At 34.8% G+C, this 21,932-nt stretch overlaps 1 protein-coding gene across 2 annotated transcripts in view; it reads right to left on the reverse strand.

The window, feature by feature from the left end:
* Positions 1 to 505: 505 nt before the first annotated feature.
* Positions 506 to 21,932, reverse strand: part of SLC30A9 (solute carrier family 30 member 9) — a 56,200-nt gene continuing 34,773 nt past the window's right edge. For both annotated transcript variants that reach the window (XM_090266936.1, XM_090266935.1), the window contains 7 exons: positions 17,374 to 17,413; positions 16,838 to 16,909; positions 16,320 to 16,427; positions 13,281 to 13,446; positions 6,989 to 7,118; positions 4,975 to 5,088; positions 506 to 662 (listed from right to left, as the gene is read on the reverse strand). In XM_090266936.1, coding sequence (XP_090123062.1) covers positions 618 to 662; positions 4,975 to 5,088; positions 6,989 to 7,118; positions 13,281 to 13,446; positions 16,320 to 16,427; positions 16,838 to 16,909; positions 17,374 to 17,413 — 675 coding nt within the window. In that variant the 3' untranslated portion in view covers positions 506 to 617. The remainder of the gene's footprint in view (positions 663 to 4,974; positions 5,089 to 6,988; positions 7,119 to 13,280; positions 13,447 to 16,319; positions 16,428 to 16,837; positions 16,910 to 17,373; positions 17,414 to 21,932) is intronic.

A 21,932-nucleotide genomic window follows, 5' to 3' on the forward strand; every position in this document is an offset into this window, starting at 1 on the left:
TATTGAAATGCTTTCATTTGATTCCGCAACCAAGCCAATTCTGGAATGAACATTTATGGATAACCAGGTCAGGAGATTGTTCCTCTTAGTGCTCAGGGCAAAATTACAACATATGTAGAAATAATTTCCACATTCTATAAAGAAAGACAGACTGAAACGGAGTGACTATTTAAAAACCACAAACCAAGATTCAGCCAGCATGTTCAAGATTTGCAGGTTTTGATGGAGTGAAATCTTCAGTGGAAACAAAATTTAAAAATCATAATTCTCTGAATGCTGCTTATTTTTACCAATGTGAAGAAAGGAAGCATGATTACAAGGTACAATATACCTGATGGGCCAAAATGAGAAATTATAATCAATTTAAGTTAATGAAAATGTTTTCTACTGAACCATAAAAACATGTCCAAACTGATTCAATGTGTAATGTGTCTCTTCGAAGTAAGAAGTAGTTTTAGTTCTGTGTATTGTTGAGTTGACCTTTACATAAACTATTTCCTTCATCTTAAAAAAAAAAAAAAAAGGCTTCTGAATGGCGCTGACTCCTTCAGTGTGGGAGAGTAGGCTCAACAAACTTGTTTCCAAGGCTTCTTCCGAAGTGATTCATTCCATCAAATCTATAATATCTCCAAATCAACATGTCGAACTTCAGGATTTCGTTTCTGGAAGGCAAAATCACGACATTATTCAGGGCAAAACACAATCTTCTGTTTCCTTTTGATCACTATGGCCACTGAAACCACCTGGTCAAACTGTGAGGAAAAGGTAAAATCAATAGATGAATAAATCAAACACCATAAATGATATAGTGAGGAGTCTCACCAACCTCAGTTTGCTCATATGTTTCTTAATACAGCGATGGATTAAGAATCTATTATGTGCCAAGCATTGCAAAGCACTGAAAATATGTTCATTTGTGGTGAAAGGAAAATCACTGCAACAATAACCAAAAAAATACATTGATATTCATTTATTTTAGTACCAATCTATATAATCTTAGGCCAGGCATTTGCCAGAAAGTGGAGCAATGATTATTAAGAAAGACTCTGTTCCTGACCCTGAGGAACTCCATTTAGCCAGGGAGATAACTGTAGCAATAACCATATGAGCTTACGCACTATAGTTAATAATATGTAATAACAGTTAACATTTAATGAGCACTTACTCTTGTGTCAAGTACTGTGTTAAGGGCCTCACGTGCATGTACTTTAAAAATCTTTCATAATAACCCAATTATTTCCATTTTACTCATGGGAAAACTTAAGTGTGAAGAAATAATCTAATCTGTCCAGAGTCATACAGCTAGTAAATGATGGAACCAGGGTAGATTCCAGCCCTGATCCAGACCTCAAGCTCCTATTGCAACATACTAAATAACTCTAGGAACAAAAGTGTGAGATATATTACTTATGCTCACGAGATCCAGAAAGACTTCAGTGAGGATATAATATCTAAGTAAGGTTTGAATGTGGTATTTTCCAGAAAGATGATAAAGAGGGTCTAGATAGAAGAAACAGCACGAGTAAAGTCAGAGAACCTGGAAAGGCAGGCAGAAGCCGGGCTGTGAAAAATCTTCAGTGCTGGCGTAGAAACACCAATTCAGTAACAACAAAAATATCTGTATTAGATGCTGACCCTGTGCCAGGCACTGAAGTATACAACAATTAACAGGAAACAAATAACACTTGTCTTTGATGAATTTACATCTAGCGAGGAAATACAGGTAAGCAAGCATGCAATTACGACAGTCTGCTATTACAGAGCAAAGTACAGCTTTTGGCTTTTTCCCCATGGGTACATAAAGAAAGGAACCTAACTCAATTTTGTGGGAATTAGAGGTGCAATAAAATGGAATGGAATGATATTGTAAGAATGGAGGACAGAAGAGAGTGTATAAATAACTAAATCTACATCTATCAAAGACAAAACAATGTTTAACCCTGCGGAGGTTGCAGTCAAAAGAATTACAGCAAAGGTTGCCTGTGTCCGAGGGATACATTCATTACTAGTATGTGTTGAAATGCAAAAAAAAAAAAAAAAAAAAATTTTAAGCACTGCAAATTTGCATTTATATTTATATAATAAAATACATGATTTTATTATCTTATTTTCAGTTATAATCTAGAAGTTATTAAACAAAGAAATATAAAAACATAAAAAACAATAATTTTTCTTTTCACACAATGAAAACATGGATATTGCTAAAAAAATACAACCAAAAAAATGTCTTTAACATTGAGTTTAAAAGTCCATTATTTTCCTTAATAGGCAAATAGAAACAGATAGAATGTAAAAGCAAAGTTTATTTATTCTCATGTCATCCTGCACAAAAATAATCATCTCACATTTTCTTTAGGACAGTGATTCTCAGAGTGTGCTCCAAGGATCACTGGAGTTCTGAGACCTTTTCAGGGGAACTCCAAGATTAAAACCATGTTCATAATAACACTAAGATGTTATCTGCCTTTTTTTTCACTATGCTGGGATTTCCTCTGATGATGTAACAGCAATGGTAGATAAAACTGCTGACACTTTTGCAAAATTCAAGGCAAATGGCACCAAACTACATTGGTAGTCAATTAGTTTCTTTAGTGCCTGACACTCACAGTTAAAAAAAAAAAAGGTAATTTCACTTTAAAATGTCCTCCATGAAGTATTAAAAAGTACTGATTTTATTAAACCTGAATTCCTGAGTACACTTTTAAAAATATTATGTGACAAAATGGGATGTACAGTATAAAGCCCTTGTGGCTCATACTAAAGTCTGATGTCACAAAGAAAAGCAGTTCTGTGATGCTTGAGTTATGAGCTGAATCAGATGTTTTTTTTTAAATCTAAACACCATTTTTACTTAAAAGAATAACTAACAAATTATGGTTATTCAAATTTGGGTATCTGGCAGGCAGCTGCTAAAAAAATAAAATGAGTCTGTTACTTCAAAAAGAACTAAAAGTACTTGTTGCTAATGAAAAAATGCAAGCTTCCAATGTTGGAAAACCCATATCCACTGTCAGCCTGACAGCTTCTACTTTAAAATTTAACATTTGGAAGGTGTGCATAGATTCAGTCAACCAATTATTTGCCTAATGACCAATTCATAATACTACAGAATCATGCATGGGTGAGACATCCATTCAGAGACAAAGACAGGCCAACAGATCGTAATATAGTAGTATATAGTAGAGCATTAATCATACCCAAAGAGAGGTCTGGCCTTTGCCCTTGGCTTCTGGGAGGTGATCGCTAAGCCCTTGGACTGTCCTGCCTAATAATTATATCATTGTTTATCTTCAGCCACAGAGGATCTGCTCTACCTCCAGAAGGAGCTGAAGATGTAAGGTCAGCTGCTTAGACAGGTAACCATGAAGCCCCAATAAAATCTCTTGACACCAAGGCTTTGTTGAGCTTTCCTGGTCGGTAATATTCCCTTCAAACTGTCAAGCATTGTTGCCAGAAAGAAATACTGTCCATGACTCTATGAGGAGAAGAAAACTGAAGATCCGTGCTGGAACTTGGACCTACGTACCTCTTCCCTTGGCTAGTTTTAATCTCTCTCTTTTTATTGTAATAAACCGTAACTGTGAGCTTAATAGCATTTAGTGAGTTATGAAATTCCTAATTAATTATCTAATCTGAGAGTGCTCTTAGGCACCCCCCGAACTTCGTGACTGTGTTAGAAACAAGGGTGGTCTTGTGGACTGTGCCCCCTAACTTCAGAAACATATAGAAGTTCATTGATATGGTTTCAGATTCCACATTGCAACTGAGCTTTAGTGTCATATCAAAAGAGACTATCACAATCATCTGAAAAGGCAGGCATTAAGAATACTTACAAAGGCTCTTCCCTTTCTGAATATTCTTCAACCAAAATAATATATGGCAACAGATTGCAGAAAAAGATATGGGAATCTAGCTGTCTTATATTTTTGCAAAAATATAAAATAATACCAATGTTCTTACTATTTTTCCATTTTGGAAAAGTTTTTTTGTTAAAATGTTATATTAACATGTAATAGATTTATTATGTTTTTAAATAAATATTTTTAATTTCTCAGCTTTAATTTATGATTTGATAAATATCAATTACTCCAAATCAAATAAAAGCTCTTCGGATCCTTAGCAATTTTTAAGAATGTCAAGTGTCCTAACACCAAAATATTTGAGAACTGCTTATGTACAAACTTTGAAATTAATGCCTGACATAGCTTATGAGCTATAATAATAATAACATTAACAAAATGATCTTATTTGAAGTACTTCTATTAATCTGATCAGCTATCTATTTTCTAAAAGAAAAGATAAAGATGTTTCACCTCAATTTTTTGTTTTTGTTTCCCTTCAATTTTTTACAGAACTAAAGAATAGTCAAGATCAACTAAAGCAAATGCATTGCCTTCAACAAACTATGTATGTTAAAGATCACTTACAAGTTCTATTAACTGCAAAAACATAGAACCCCACTGTCAATAAATGATCATTTGAGGGCACTGATAGCTTTTTAAAAAGCCTGATCAAGTGATAGTTCAGTAAAATAACCAATAGGTTGTAATGATCAACTAAACAAAACAAAAAGAAAATATAAAATAACATCAGATGGACTAAAAAGCAATATGTATGTGTATGTTTACGGTCACATGCTATTTTTTGTCCTCACTTTTCAAAAGTTTAAAATTTCCCTTTTACCTTTCTCTAGAAACTTTCTAATTCTTATTTAAAAACAAACAAAAACATCTGACTGTTTTAGATAGTAAGCAAACAGCATAGCACAGTGATAAAAGTACAGAAGTTGGAACTGAGCTATGTAGTTCAAATCTCAATTCCCCCATTATCTAACTTTCCTAACCCATCATTTTCTCACCCAGAGCAACCAATACATCATGGGGTACTGAGAGAATATGAAAGTGATGTAATTAGCATAATGTTTGACATAAAGTACTTAAAAATAGATATTATATTATAATGAATATGTCTTACTTTTAGTTCTTTCTCAAGTCTATCTACTTCAGCTCCTAAAGTATCAATAATATTTTCTCCATGTTTAAGCATAAACGTCTCTAGTTCTTCAGGAGTTTTCACTTCTTGAATTTCCTATAAAGAAAGTGATAGTAGAAAAACAAATAAAATTTTTTAAGAAATCACAGTAGTACATTTGATGATTTCCTTTAAAAATCATAACACGATTAAGTTTAATGAAAAATAGAAAAACTTTCAAGCTATAGGTAATACACTAGCTATTTCTGAAAAACTTCAATTTAAAAGAAAAGTGAGTAAAATGCTACATTAAGGTAGCATAGAAATTAGTGGTAAAAAAATAGACTATTCAATAATAGTGTCAGGGCAATTATTTTTCTATAAGAGAACAATATTAAACCCCCTACCTGAGACTATTAAACAAAACAAACAATTCTAAGTGAATTAATAACTTAAGGGTAAAAATTACACCATAAAATTTTTAGAAAAAAAAATGTACACTTACAATAATGGGATAAGGAAGGATTACTCAGGCACAATTATAAAACATATAGAGAAAAACATTACAAATTTGACAATAATATTAAAAACCATATTAAATCTTCTGTACAACAAACTAAAATAATAAATCACCAACTAGAAAAAGACATTTGCATATACACAACTGAGGAAGGATTAGTATCATCAAGCATATTAAAAAATAAAATATTTACAAATTTGTTAGAATATTAGAAATTAAAAGAAACAAGTAGAGGAAATCCCAATGGTCAATGAATTTCAATGTATATTAACTCACTACTACCAGAGAAATATAAATTCAAACAAGATAACATTTCATGCCTACTTATAATGACAAGCATTTCAAAACTCTGTCAATATAATCTAGTAAGAATGTGAAGCACTAGAAATTTGATACACTAATGGTGGGCATTAAATGGACCCACTTTGGAGAAAAATTTGCCAGTATCTAGAGAAACTGAAGATATGTTCACCCAAAGACCAACCTATTTTAAATCCAGCTATATATTACCCGGAAGAAATTCTTGCACATGTGAACAAGGAAACATGTATGAAAATGTCACTGTGGCATTGTTTCTAATAGCTTAACATTGGAAACATGATAAATGTCCACTAACTAGAGACTGCATAAACTGCAGATATTCATAAAATAAAATATTATTTAGCAATTAAAGTAAATTAAGATATATATAATTAATTAATTAATTAATTTTTTAACATGGAAGAATCTCAGAAACATGCCATTAGGGAAATTATAGAGGCAATCATATAGAATGATACCATTTATATCAATTTTTAAATATTCAAAATGTTATATATTATGCTAAGGAAAATAATACTGAGAAGTATAAAAACCTAAAAAGAAATGATTAAGTACTAAATCCTGGATAATTGTTAGTTCTAGGGATACAGGAGGGAGGATGGGACCTACAATGTGAGAATAAGCACTACAACTGTTTTTGCAGCTATTTCTTTCTTTCTTTTTTTTAAAGATCTTAAGCAAATGCAGTGTGGTAACATGTTAAGATTTGACAAAGGCAAGTGGCAACCTCTGCACTGTTCATTATATTATCCTCTGTAAATTCTTTTAAAAACTATTCTTAATAAAAAGGCATGGGTTCTGGAGACAGAGATCTAAATTCACTGTGACTCCACATTATGGTTCTGCAATTTTAGGCAAGTTACTTAATCTGTCTGTCTCTACTCACCAATATATAAACATGAAAATATTATTTTCTTACCTCACAGGGTTGTTGAAAGTAAATCAGACAACATATATAAAATGTTTGGCAAGCACGTTAATAATAAGTTTGCACTTCTATCTCCTCTAACCCACTATACAGTAAATAAAAGGGTCTCTGTCAAATTTTGAAACCCTAAGAAGTTGAAAGCTGAAGTGACTTTATGAGTTGTAAAAGAAAAGTTTTATTTTATTTACTTAAAAAGTAAATTTTCTAACCATTGGCTTTATAAGAAAACAACAAATACATAAACTTACCTGTAGCATTTGGTCAAAATCTTGTTTTTCCAAATATGATCTTGTAACAACTCGTCCATCAAAATCTACTTCTGCCTTAAATCTTACTTTACCTAGTCCCAAATCTGTGGCTTTAACATCATGAATTGCCCTGCAATCAATAACAATGGTTACAAATTTATATACATATACATACATTTTAATGGCACAAAGTCTAGATTTATTTTTTCCACCAGTGATGAACATGGACTAGGATGACTTTCAGAGTGTTCACCATTAAGTGCTACCTACCATTTGCCAAAAAAATGTCCATTTAGCTATTCTTACATAATGCCAAAGCTATAAACTTAATACATATTATTTTATGGTAATCTGTATACATATGAATTATAAAGTTGATAGATTTAGAAAAACTAACTCTAGCCCTTGCCAGTGTGGCTCAGTTGGTTGGAGCATCATCCCATACACCAGAATGTTGTGAACTCAATTCCCGGTCAGGGCACATACCTAGGTTGTGGGATCAATCCCTGGTTGGGGTGCATATAGAAAGCAACCAATTGATGTTTCTCTCACATTAATGGTTTTTTCCCTTGCTCTCTAAAATCAATAAACATTTTTTAAAAATCAAGTCTAAGTTACTTTTCTACAATCCAGGGTCATTTTATTTCATAATCCCTTTTTCCTTTTTTTATAAATAGCTTCTTTAAAATTTTCAAAAAACTTTGTAAAGAAGTCTATTAGAATAACTTAGTAATAACTACATAATGAGATTGATGTGGGAAATAATGAGCCAACACATACATAAAATGCCTAATATATTACCAATTACATGGCAGGCATTTATTGAATGGCTTTTACAAAGAATTGTAGGTAAGACAGCATCTTTACAGATGATAAAATAGTCCCACAAGGGCATCAGTGACTTGCCCAAGGTAATTCAACGGGTCAACAGCAGAACGAGGACTCACCTCTAGACCTGCAGATAGTCAAACCCAGTGGTCTTTCCACTATACCATTTTGCCACCCAGAAAGGGAAGCTCAAGCATAAATACTTTTCATCCTTCCTGCCCTAATCCTCTGGAATCAATCTTCCCTAAAAGACCATTATGAAATTATTTTCTTTCTATGATAATCACTATATATCTTTTCTTTTTGGGATATGTAAGAGAATAAAAAAACACTGTGAATCCTAGGGACACAGGGAGCTACTGGGAAAATAAGCCTAAATGAGACTCGAGTACTCTTAAAACATTTGACTCTAATTTCTGAGTGATCTTGAGCAAGCTACTAAATACTGAGTCTGAAATTCCTTATCCATATAAATAAAGAAGCATATTTATTAACTATCTAGGGTGAAAATAAGAATAATTTAATATTTATACTGTATGCAAGTTGAAATAAAACTTGTCCAGATTGGCAGGAGGCTATATAACTTATTCATTAAATAAAAAAGCATATCTACCTTAGTCCTCACAAAATATTAATAAATTTGATTATTTGGCTAATATCTAAATAGCAGCTAATGAAAATATTCTTACATATAACTAAATGCAAATAGAAAACTGTGATAGACAACTTCTGTCACAGCTCCGTATGATCCCTGCCTCCTGTTTTTAAGCCCTTGCACAATCCTCTTTCCCTGAATGTGAGCTAGGCCTCGAAACTTGATCCTAACAGAACATGGCCAACCAATGAGATGTTGTTTCCAAGATGACTAATCTATGACTTTTATCTTGTTTATCCTCAAGCCCTATTGCCTCCTCAGCTTGTATATTCTGATTAAACAAGTTGTCCCTGTCAGAGAGAAACATGTGGCAAAAAAAAAAAGACAAAAGACAAAAAACAAAAACTGCCCTGACTGGTGTGGCTCAGTGGGTTGGGCACAGTCCCACAAACTACAAGGTTGCCAGTTTGATTCCCAGTCAGGGCACATGCCTAGGTTGCGGGGCAGATCCCTGGTGGGGGGCATGAAAGAGGCAACCAATCGATGTTTCTCTCCTTCTCTCCCCTTTCCCTCTTTCTCAAAATAAACAAATATATTTTTTTTAAATGTTTTAAATCATGTCAATAATAGAGCAAGCTTAGAAGCAGATCATCCCCAGAATATGGCTCTAGTCCCAGCTAACACCTTGATGACAGTCTGAGAAATGTGGAAGTAAAGGGCCCATGTACACCATGGCTGATTCCCGACCCACAGAAACTGGGGTACTAAACGTTGTTTTAAGTCACTGAGTTTTGGGGTAATTTGTCACACAGCAAAGATAATTAATATACTATCTAGAAAATTGTATAAACTTCCTGGATTACAACATTTATTTTTTCCAACAACTTAATCTATAGATCTTCTTCACTCTTACAGAAAATGCCAATTTTCCAGAGTCAGTCTTTCCACTTACAGCTCATTTTTGAGACGTTAATTATAAACAATATATGCAGAATTATAAAAATACATGTACCTAACAACATGGTACCAAAATACACGAAGCAAAAACTGAGAGAAATAAAAGGAGAAATAGGTAATTCAAAAATAATAGCTGGAGACTTCCAATATACTACTTTCAATAACAGACAGAAAACTAGGCAAGACTATCAAGAGGAAAACAGAAGACTTAAATACTGTAAACTAACTAAACCTAACAGACATCTATGTAAAATCAGCAGACTATACATTCTTCTCAGGTGCACAAGGAACATTATCCAAGATAGATCATATACTAAGTCATAAAACAAACCAGTACATTTTAAAGGACAGAAGTAATACAAAGTATGTTCTCTGACCACAATGGAATAAAGTAAGAAATCAATAACAAAAAGACATATGGGAAACTCATAAATACATGGGAATTAACACACTCTTAAAGAAGAAATAAAAAGTGAGATTACAGTTATTTGACATGAATAAGAATGACACAATATACCAAAACTTATAGGATGCAGAAAAGTATAGCTTAGAGGAAATTTCTAACTGTGAAAGTCCGTATTAAGAAGAAAAATATCAAGACACCATCAGGGACTTCTGACCAAGATGGAGGCCTAGACTGACACGCTCTGTCTTCCTCCACAACGAAAAAGAAATACAACTACCACAAAACCAGAAAAAACCAGAAGTTCCAGAAAACAAAGCTACATGGAAGTCCAACATATGAAGTTATAAACAAGTGGTGCTCGTCCGGATGGGCAGGAGGGGTGAAGCTGGGGCGGAGAGATCAAGCTGTGCTGGCGGTGGCAGCTACAGCGAAGGCAGTAGGACAGCGATAAGCACAGACACCCGTATTTAAGGGGAGGCAAGAAGCACCTGGGGAGCACCACTGGCTGCAGACCAAACCCCTCAGCTCGTGATTCCAACACCGGGGAAGGCAGACCCCCATTGCCTCGGACTGTGACGGCCAGAGGGTGTGGGGACAGAGGAGGAGGCTCCCGGTCTCTCAGTGGAGAGTGAACGACAGGAATCCATCTTGGACCCCCCACCCCTGCAGAAAACTCCACAGCGTGGTGAGAGGGGTTGCCGGGTAGTGACTAGTGCACGGGGCTCCACCCCCTATAGCGTAGGAGGTGTGACAGCCCTGCCCAGGAAGCAAAGGTAAACACAAAACTGTCAGGATGGCAGGGATCATGATAGAGATCCCAATCACGTAGCTGAACAGACAGCAAATATATGATCTATCGGAGCAGCAGATAGGAAATTTTTCTGAGGCCCAGTTCAGAGCTCTGATTGTAAGAAAGCTTACAGATCTAAAAGTAGATCTTAAGATGGGGAAGGAATGAAGGCTAGTCCTGCTGAAATTAACAAAAATACATAAGAAACAAGTGGTAAGGGAAGGAAAACCAAGAATCAAATCCACAAATTGGAACACAGGAAAGGAACAAACAGTCAACCAGTGCAGAGAGAGGAAACGAGAAGTGAGGAAAATGAGGAGAGGCTCAGAAACCTATGGGACAGCCATAAGCGGGCCAACATCTGAATCATAGGGTTTCTAGAAGGTGAAGAAGAACTAGAAATTGAAAAATTATGTGAAAAATAATGAAGCAGAACTTCCTGAACTTAGGAAAAGAAACAGAATTACAGGTCCAGGAAGCACAGAGAGTTCCAAAAAAAACCAGACCCAGGGAGAACCACACCAAGACACATTACAATCAAAATGTCAAAAATTGAGGATAGAGAGAATCTTAAAAGCAGCAAGAGAGAAGAGAACTATGTACAAAGGGGTCCCAATAAGACTATCAGCTGATTTCTCAAAAGAAACTCTGCAGGCAAGAAGGGACTGGCAAGAAATATTCAAAGTAATGAAAAGCAAAAACCTAGAACCACGATTACTCTATCCAGCGAAGCTGTCTTTCAGAATAGAAGGGCAGAGAAAGTGCTTCCAGGTCAAAGTAAAACTGAAGGAGTTCATCAGATCCAAACCACTGTTATATGAAATGTTAAAGGGACTGGTTTAGGAGAAAGAGGATCAAAACTATGAACATTAAATGAAAACTGTATCACAACAACCAACAAGAGAAGCCAGGGAACCAAAACAAAGGCAACTAAGTAGGCAACGAGAGTGGAAAAAGAATTATAGGTATGGTGAACATATTGGGGGGCGGGGGTCAATGGGGAGGGGGAAGGGGGAAAGGGAGAGAGATGGTACAGGAATTAAGAAGCATAGTAGGAGGGAGTGGAGTAGACAGGAAGATGTTGAGAAGAAGTGTAGGCACAACCAATGAGCACAGACTAAGTGCGGGGGGGGGGGGGGACAACTGGAGGGGGGGGGTCACTGGATGGAGGGGAACAAGGGAAAAGAAACTGGGAAAACTGTAACAGCATAATCAATAAAGCATTTAAAAAAAAAGAAGGAAAATATCAACTAAACACTTAACCCGCCATCTTAAGACACTGGAAAAAAAGCAAACTAAACCTGAAGCAAGCAGAAAAGATAAAATAATATGGATTAGAGCAGAAATTCACAAAACAAAGACTAGAAAAACAACAGAAAATAAATTCAACCAAAAAACGGGTCTCTGAAAAGACCAACAAAATTAACAAATGTTTAGTTAGACTGACCAAGAAAAACAAGAAAATACTCAAATTACTAGCATCAAAGTTGAAAGAAGAGACATTACAACGAAACCTAAAGAAGTAAAAAAGACTACAAATACTATGAACTGTTACATGCCAACCAATTAGATAATTTAGAAGTAACAGACAAGTTGTTAGGCAGACACAAAGTACCAAACTGACTCAAGAAGAAAAAGACAACCTGACCAGATCAATAAGCAGAGATAAAATTAGTAATAAAAAACTAATCATACAGAAAAGCCCATGCCCAGATGGCATCACTGATGAATGCTACCAAACATTTAAAGGAGAACTACGTCCAATTCTTTTCAAACTTTTCCAAAAAATACAAGAGAAGGAACATTTCCCAACTTATTTTATAAGGTATTACCATGATACCAAAATAAGACAAAGATATCACAAGGAAGATATTAATATGGATAACTTTACATTAAGTTACTAAGCCTAATACTTATTTTAAAAATGCTGAACTTGTAATCTTGATTTAGCTAGGTGTTTTCAAGGTTAAACATACAGGGCTTAATCCCTTAATCATCTGTTTTACTGATTCAGACATACAGGCCATCCTTAAAAGATTTAACTTAAAGATTTTAATTATAACACAGAAAAATAATTCTTATTTTAAAGTTTAAAATATATTCATATACGTGGCTAGTGGGAAATAGGGATTTTAAAGAACTGTTCTTTCCACTTCACTCTGAAACCACACTGCTGCTGAATCTCACTGAAAAATATTATTAGAATTCTATATCTCTTCTGAGTCTCTCCTAAGTCTTCAGTTCTTCATTCTTATATAATTTAAAACATAAAGATTATAAGGAAAAACTTAAAATAAGAAAACCAGAGATGATAAATTAATTTTAATTTGGTAATCACTTCCCCATGAATAAAAATCTTAAATTTAATATATTCGATTTGTAATTGTAATACAAATATAAGGCAAACATAAATATGAAAATTCCACATAAATGGTTCCCCATTAAAGAAGCAACTAGTTTGCAAACTTCTCCCATTATATAATCTAATTGTTCCTTATTCTAAAAATTAAAGATACACAATATTTAAAAGGAAATTTAAGTAGTTTCCTAAATGCTTTCACTTGTTTTCTTGCCAGATTGCAATTCTGAAAAGTAATAGATTAAAAGGTTCTGAAGGCTAGGGATTCAAAACCTCTTCTGGAAGTATTTACAAACCAAGCATACCTATTTCTTAATGATTATGTAAACCTGAACAGCATCACTGGAATAAGCTGACCTTACTGACGGGTCATTCTCCAGGAGTTCAGTAAGCCGCTGTACTTGGTCTGGCTGGATGGATCGGCCTAACAGTGCTTCTGTGTTGGTGTAGATGAGGAATGCTGAGACCACACCTAATAAGGTGCCCACACCCAGAGAACCGAGGCTGTCATACAGTGGATTGCCTAAATAAAACACAGAAGAAGTCAGTAAATTAACATTTTTTATGATTTCAATGAGCTTTATTGAGCAAAGAACCAGAATCACTAAATCAAGGGATTTAAAAATTCATTCTGATTTCTTAACTTTCTCCTAATAGTTTTACCACATACTACAAATGGGAATGATACACTTGCTTCATAGTACATAGCAGTATTATGGCATTTATTTAAGATGTGTTTCTTGCATCTGGTCATTATATGGGTGAGGGTTCAGAGCATTCTGAGATTAAAGAATTCATATACATATTAATAATAAAGTAATGAGCCCATTTCTGTTAGTGATATATCAGTAGCACTTTTCCTATCCTGACTGACAAAATAACTGCGAGATCAAAAGCTGAAAGATATAACGATTTTTGTGTCTTATTCTTACCAAGGTTCTATGAGAATATTAAGCCATACAAAATATTATATAGGTCACTCCTTTATTATTCATCCAAGGGTGATACGTACGAGGATAGACCCCCCCCAAAATCTGAATTTATTTATAAAAAGTTGTGTATTTATTCTTACAGGCTTAAACTTCAGTCACCTTTAAAGTACTCTCCATGTGATGTAATACCCCTATTGAAATATTTTTTCCACTGCTCAAAATAGTTTTTGAACTTGTCAATTTTGATGTCTTTTAGTGCTTCTGACATTGTTTCACCTCTTCCAAGTCAGCAAAATGTTTCCCTTTGAGGACTTTTTCATCCAGGAAATAAAAAAAGTTGCTGGGGTGAGACTGGGTAAATAGGGAGTGTGGGGCATGAGGGTCATATCAATTTTGGTCAAAAGTTGTGGGCAGGTGAGCTTGTAAATCACCCATCATGAAATGAGCAAACCATCAAAAGTCTTGAGAAAAATTTACTAAAGCTGAACGCAGCCTCTCACAACAATGCCAGCTGGCACACTGATAGAGATGGGTTCATAGAACACTCACCTAAAAGGGGAAGCTTATACTACAATGGCCCTGCCATCCAGAAGATAATTCTGGTTTTTTGGGGGGGATTCCCCTCATAGCTAATACTTTTCTAGATAAAAAAGGAAGTTCATTCATTGCATGTTATGGGTCCTTTAGAGCAGTGGTTCTCTCAGTGTGGTCCCCTGACCAGCAGCATCAGCATCCCCTGAGAACTCAGCAGAAATGCAAATACCAGGCCTCACCCTAGGTCTTCTGAATCAAAAACTTTGGAGGTGGGGTCTAGAATTCTGTGCCTTCTCAACCTCCAGGTGATTCTGATTCTAAAATTGTCTTCAATTTTTAGGGCTTAATTCTATAAATATTTATATAACTAACATCAATAAGTATTACATTTTAAATCTTTATAGTAAATTTTGCTTATAGATCTAAATTTTTATAATAAATTTTATTTATAGATTTATTATCTAAATATTTACATAACTACATCAATAAATATATTTTAAATCTTTTAATAAATTTTACACACAAGGTTTTTATGATTAAAGTCTTTTTACTATAGATAAAATCTCAATATTAAATTTAAGTCTCTTAATACTTGATAAAACATTTTGCTAAAAAAAAATCTCAATTTACATACTACTTTTACTAACATTTAATAAAAAATATAACACTAAAAATTAAACTGACTTATCTGTGCTAAAGTCTTAAAAGTGATCCACTTCTAAGTAAAATATAATTTACTAGGTAATACAGAGTTCAAAATCAAATATATTTCTCTTTAGAAATCCAAATTTAATTATTTTTAGTTAAAGAAATATATGTATAAATAATTCTACAGAAATCACAGGAATATTCGCTGGAAAATATGTTATTTATTTCTTGGCATGTTATTTAACTTAAATGAATTCATTTAATTAAATAAGATTTATTTATGAAATGCTCTTAAAAATTTTATGACTTTGATTTGACTGATTAACACTATTATATAAAATAATCTATTAAAAGTTTACTTATTCATCAAGACACACTTTTCTTAAGCCTAAAATTTTGCTAAGTAATAATTTATGTCCCAATAGTCTAAAATGATAAAGTCAACCAGAAAAACAATAAAAACTTTTAGAAATATTCTGGATTGCAGTGAGCATCAGAGAATGCTGGTTTAGTCTTGAAATGTATACTCAAAATAAGAAAAACCTATTCATATTTTAGAGTATTTTAAGAAACCCTACAGAACTATGAGAGCTCATCACCTCAAATTATTTGAAATATACAAGAACAAATGGGTAAAAATGGAAGAAGTTCTATTCCAAGAGAATTCCAACTTCAGGAATTTGAGTCTTTACATACTAAATGTTCCTTTGTTTTAGAAAAGAAAAATGAAGTGATTTTTCTGTCTTCTGATTCATCTGTATTGTACTGGCCTTCAAAACACTAGCTACCAAAATGAGGATAAAACCAGCTTGAAAGTCAAGGAAACAGGAAAGCAATAGCACTTATTATTGGTATTAACAGTGAAAAAGACAAATTAACAAAAGCCACTATATAGAGAGAGCGAGCTCTACAGTTTACTGAAGTTCTCTCTCATATTTATCTTAATAAACCTGTGAGGTCACTAAGACAAATACCAATACTTCTAGAGGTAAAGAATAATTGTGTAATTTATTTAGTCACAGTTTAGAAAGGTTTATAGCATTACAGGAATGGACATGCTCTATTAACAGTTTTCTTTCTTTCTTAGAGAAATTCCTAACTCAGAGAAATTTTACATTTTTACTGACCAAATGTTTTACACAAATTATGTTAAATAGGTTATTATGAAATTAGCATCTAATAAACTATTAGTTTAAAATTATTAATTGACATAAAACTTCCACATATTAGAGAATTATTTAAGTAGTACAAACAAATCACTGGTAATATAAGAACTACTTGCCTGTTATAGAAGTAAGGCCCATACAAGTGGCTGCTATCATCACTCCCAAGACCGCTGCAGTGTCCTCCAATAATATAACATTTGTACTAGGATCACGGCTTTCCATGACTTCATCATCGGTGGAGACAAGAAAGAAACTTTCTGAAATCTTAACTTGATCCTCTAAGGTAATACTTAAATAATTACCCATTTAAAATTAACATATAAAGTAAGATAAAAATATGAGATCTTGGTTTTAAAAACACTGCTCAATGCAGAAATAATTCTTGGTTTACATGTTCAAATTGCTTTCTCAAGTTTTATAAGCATATACAGAAGTACTGTAGTTTTAAGTTAAATCCAAACATAAAGTGTTCATGTTCAAATTACATTTCTCTTTTTAAAACATGAGTCACACATAGGAAAGGCACTGAGATATATATTTTGTACGTATCTATGAAAAAACAAACGAATAGTACTAGGCAATTTTAAGCAAATAAAGAAGATGAAATAATACATCTGGTTTCTAAAATACATACCATACTTGTAAAATGACATTCCTTTGGCCTGAGCGCTCCTACGAAGTTCATTTACAGCAACAAGAAGTGTTGCTGAAAGAAAAGCATTCATATCAATCAACAAGGAAGAAACTTCTGGCCTCTAAACTTTAAAGATGGCATCTCAAAAGATAAATAAATATGCATAACACTTTAATACCAGGGTTGAAAATAAGAAAAAGTTCTGTATTAACTAGTTCAGAAACTTTGAAATATTTGTATTGTAAAAAAAGACAGCCTTTTCTGATTAACATACTAAAACCTAAAGTTTTAGAATTCAGTATATAGTTATATTTTTTTACTCCATTTCAAATGTTCTAAGCTTTATGATACTCAAGAAAAAAATAGCTTTTCCCTTGCCCTCTTCAATTACAGGAATAACCACAGCACACTATACAAGGAATTTACTACCTAAAAGTAGACAAAGCTTAGATTCCTACTCCCACATTTTTTTTTAAATGAACTGCTGGATATATATTACTAAATTAAGAATAAAGCGATACTATGACAGGACATACCTCCTTCAGATACCAATGATCCTGCTAAAATACAATATGCCTAGAAAATAAATATTAAAATAAAGCATAAATTAATATTTCACTAAAAAATCACAATTGTTCATGCATAAAATTTGTAGTGTTTAAAACAGAAACATGAATGTGAATCTAAGCCAGATAAGGATCTTGATGGGAAATAGTTCAAATGTGAAAAAGGAGATAGATGGTATCTTTATATGGGGAAACAGCTAAAAGCTTAAAAACCTGAAGGTCATCTCATTTTTAATACTCGAAAGAGCAATATATACTTTTTATATGTATACAGGGGTGGGCAAAATTAGGCTTACAGTTGTGAGTACATGAAACGGAATTGATTCTTGTATTGTTAATTATTGTATTATTTTCTGTCCAAACTAATATGAACCTACTTTGCCCACTCCTGTATAAAATATATTATAGTAATAGCTTACAAAGTACCCCACATTCCAAACTGAGGCATATATCACTCTATAATATACCATTATATTACAGAATGTCATACTATGACCTAAGTTAAATTCATGATATAAAAGACGAAAGAATTATTTAATTAGTATAAACAAGTTCCAACTTCAAAATTAACATAAATATTTGAAATCTGGGGTTGTGAATGCCAGATGTAGTAAGATCCACTCCCAGAGTCAGGTAACTTCTGAATTTGTCCTGATACCCAGTACAAAGAGAATCCTTTCTGAATCCTGACTCAAAAACATAACTATAAAGAGTAATCAATATTTTTTTCATGACACTATTTTCCTTGTAGTCCCAAGACACTCTTGAATTACAATAAAGATACTGAGTAACTTTAATCCAGGGTATATAAAAAGACTTAACCTAGCAACACACACTTTCAAAAATTTTAAATGAAATTGAAACCAATCATATAGAATTTTTAACATTACCTTTTTGGACCCATAAGTTTCCCTAAAGTGGGTTTGAAAATTTCAAACCCTGCCCAAACGTCCATAATTCTGATAAGGAAGCAGACTTCCAAAGGTCATATGGTATGCGTGAGAACACAGATGACACACGATGAGAACTAGCAGACAGGCTCTCCAGCTGTAGTGCTAGGCTCCTTCCACGCAATCCTGCTGTTAATCTGACACACAGTAACTGAACTTCCTAGTCTTTCTTTTTAATCCTTCTATCTCCTTACAGAAAGGACTTAAGACACACTCATCAACCAATAAAGGGAGACGGCCTATATCCACCAAGACTCCAAGATAATACCTAATAAATAGAAATTGGGGACTTCCGGCCAAGATGGAGGCTTAGATGGACTCGCTCGGTCTCCCTCTACAACTAGAGAGGAATACAACTACTTCAAAACAAAAGATAACTAGAAATTCCAGAAAATAAAACTACACGGAAGCCCAACGTACGAAGTTATAAACCAGCGGCGCTCTTTGGGCAGGTAAGAGCGAAAGGGGGCGGAGCTGTTTGCGGTAGCACCAGGGACAGTGGCAGGGAGAGCAATCCCGGCTGCAGTCAAACCCCGGCAGCTCACGACCCCAACGCTGGGTAAAGCAACCACCACATCGCCAAACCGTGAGGCCCAGAGGGCGGGAGGGCGGATACCAGTCTCCTAGTGGAATAACTGTGTGAATCCATCTTGGACCTCTGCCCCCACACAAAGGGCTACAGTGCGGCGAAAAAGGTTGCGGATTGCCTCCGGTCGCTGGGTTGTGACTAGTACACAGGCACTGCCCCCTACAGCCGGCCCCAAAAAACAAAACGCATCTGTCAAAGTGAGGCAGACAACTATAGAAATCCCGGTGGCACAGCTCACCAGGCAACAGATGAAAAACCTGACAGATGAACAAATAAGAAACCTGTCAGAGGCTCAGTTCAGGGCCATTGTTATCAGGTGGCTTACAGAATTAACAAAAGATCTGGAAAAAGATGAGAAAGAATCGAAAAACACTCATACTGAAAGGAACAAAACCACATACGAGACAGATGGTGAGGAAATAAAATCCAGAGTTCAAATCAACAAACCAGAACATAGAGAAGGAACAAACAGTCAACCAGTGCAGAGAGAAAAAACGGGAAGCAAGGAAAATGATGAGAGGATCAGAAACCTCTGGGACAGCTATAAAAGGCCCAACATAAGAATAACTGGTTTGCCAGAGGGCGAAGAAGATGAACTAGACATTGAAAAATTAAGTGAAAATATAATAAAGCAGAACTTCCCAAACTTGGGGAAGGAAATAAACTTACAGGTCCAGGAAGTACAGAGAGTTCCAAAAAGACTGGACCCAGGGAGAACCACTCCAAGACACATTATAATCAAAATGTCAAGAGTTAAAGAGAGAATCTTAAAAGCAGCAAGAGAGAAGAGAAGAAAAGAATCACGTACAAAGGGGTCCCAATTAGACTATCAGCTGATTTCTCAAGGGAGACCCTGCAGGCAAGAAGGGACTGGCAAGAAATATTCAAAGTAATGAAAATCCAAAACCTACAACCACGAATACTTTATCCAGCGAAGCTGTCATTCAGAATAGAAGGGCAGAGAAAGTGTTTCCAGGACAAAATAAAACTGAAAGAGTTCATTAGATCCAAACCACTGTTATATGAGATGTTAAAAGGACTGGTTTAGAAAAAAGAGGATCAAAGCTATGAACACTAAAATGAAAACTGCATCACAAAAAACAACAACAGAAGCTAGGGAATTGAAACAAAGGCAAACTAAATAGGCAATGAGAGTGGAAAAGAACTATAGGTATGGGGAGCATATTGGGGGGAGGTCAGCAGGGAAGGGGAAGGGGGAGAGGGAGGGAGATGGTATAGGAATTAAGAAACATCATAGGAAGGAATGGAATAGACAGAGAGAGGTTGAGAAGAACTATATGCACAACCAATGGACATGGACTAAAAGGGGGGGACAAGGGGAGGGAGGGGTGCCACCGGGTGGAGGGGAGCAGAGGGAAGGGAAATTGGAAAAAATGTAACACTGTAATCAATAAAACACATTTAAAAAAATAAAGCCAACTGATTAAAAACTTCAAAAAAATAAATAAATAAAAGAAATTGGCCTATGGTATGCTGAATCTATTATTTATTAACAAAGAGTCACAGTCTCATGAAACCTCATTTAGTTACTAAAAGAAAAGCTTCTAGAAGTTTTAAAACTTATACAACATTTAAAATTTAATCAGTCCCTTATTTCAGGGACATCAACTTCTCTGTCTCTATAAAGTAATATTGTACAAATTAGATGAATACTAAGACAATGAGATACTATAATGTGGCAAACCTTTGCAGAATGGAGAAAATACCCTTCTTTGTTTCAACTATATGAAATGTGTTATGGTAAAACTAGTCCATAAAAACCGTAGAAAAAGCCTAGTTTAATAGGCTTGTTATTATTACGTAGGTGTGCAGGTATAATACGATGTTAAAAGGAGATTCACTCCAGTTGAGAACAAAGTATGTTACAAGTACCCCACGTACCCAGAAGAGGCGCTATACCATCTATTCAGGCCTTCCGCAGAAGGTGGCCAAGCCTGGTTTTACAACTCCTAGCTCCACACCCACGAGCCCACATAAGCTGAATTGAGGTTAAGGAGGCCAAAGTGAAGATTTCTTTGGAGAAAGCTGTTGAGCCATTGAGAATGCTCAGAAAGCCAGATGTGTGTCCCTAAAGGTTAGAGATCACAGTGAACTGTGTCTATAGCACACTTGAAAAATAAATTTATAGGCAAATCTACTGACCAATATTGGCTGAGTCAGCAGAGTAATGTCTGGGTTTGGGGAAAAAACTGCGCTCTCACAAAGAAGGTGTTAAAGATGTATGTTTTAACACATTGAATTGAGTAGGGGTCTTGACACCAACTGTCCAAAGGCTTCATGCCAAATGCAAAGCAACCTCAGCAGAAATAGTCTGGAAATACACCAGGAGATACAGAAGCTGAGAGGGTGTGCTACATGACCTTGTGTCTGTCAAGGGAGCTGTAGTATAGTCAGAGTGGCCAAACAGGGCAACCTCCGTGAAGTGCCCATAACAGAAAAAACACAGCATCTCTACAAAGGCCAGAGGAAACCAGTGCTAAATGACATCGATGCCAGTAAAGTAGTCATTTCTTGTCCCCTATCCTTACCTTCAATGCTGCCAGAGGCAACCTAGGAAGTAGGAGAGAAGGGTAGGAGCCTGAGTGGTACATAAGGTAACTACGCTCCTGTCCTCCCATCCCTCCAGTGTAGGCTTCTTACCAGAATGAGGGAAATGAGAAGCTTTAACTTTACACATAACTTCAACATGTGACTATTACATAGGACTGGATATTTTAATTACTGATAGTAGATTATTCTTGGTATTAAGAGTGAATAGGAGCCTTCCTGTTCTTTAACAGAAACTAAAAGTATTAAGGGAACTGCCCAATATTTTAGCCAAGGAGACAGTGCTTAATAATTTTACCTAATTGCATGAATTTAGAGATCATGTTCATTCATGTTCTAAAAACACAACTACAGGTATATAACCCTATATAATATAGTCAATATATGTTGACTATATGTTCTTTAACATCAATATGACAAAG

This window comes from Furipterus horrens, unplaced genomic scaffold, assembly GCF_987537825.1.
Source record: "Furipterus horrens unplaced genomic scaffold, mFurHor1.1.pri manual_scaffold_2, whole genome shotgun sequence".
NCBI lineage: Eukaryota > Metazoa > Chordata > Mammalia > Chiroptera > Furipteridae > Furipterus > Furipterus horrens.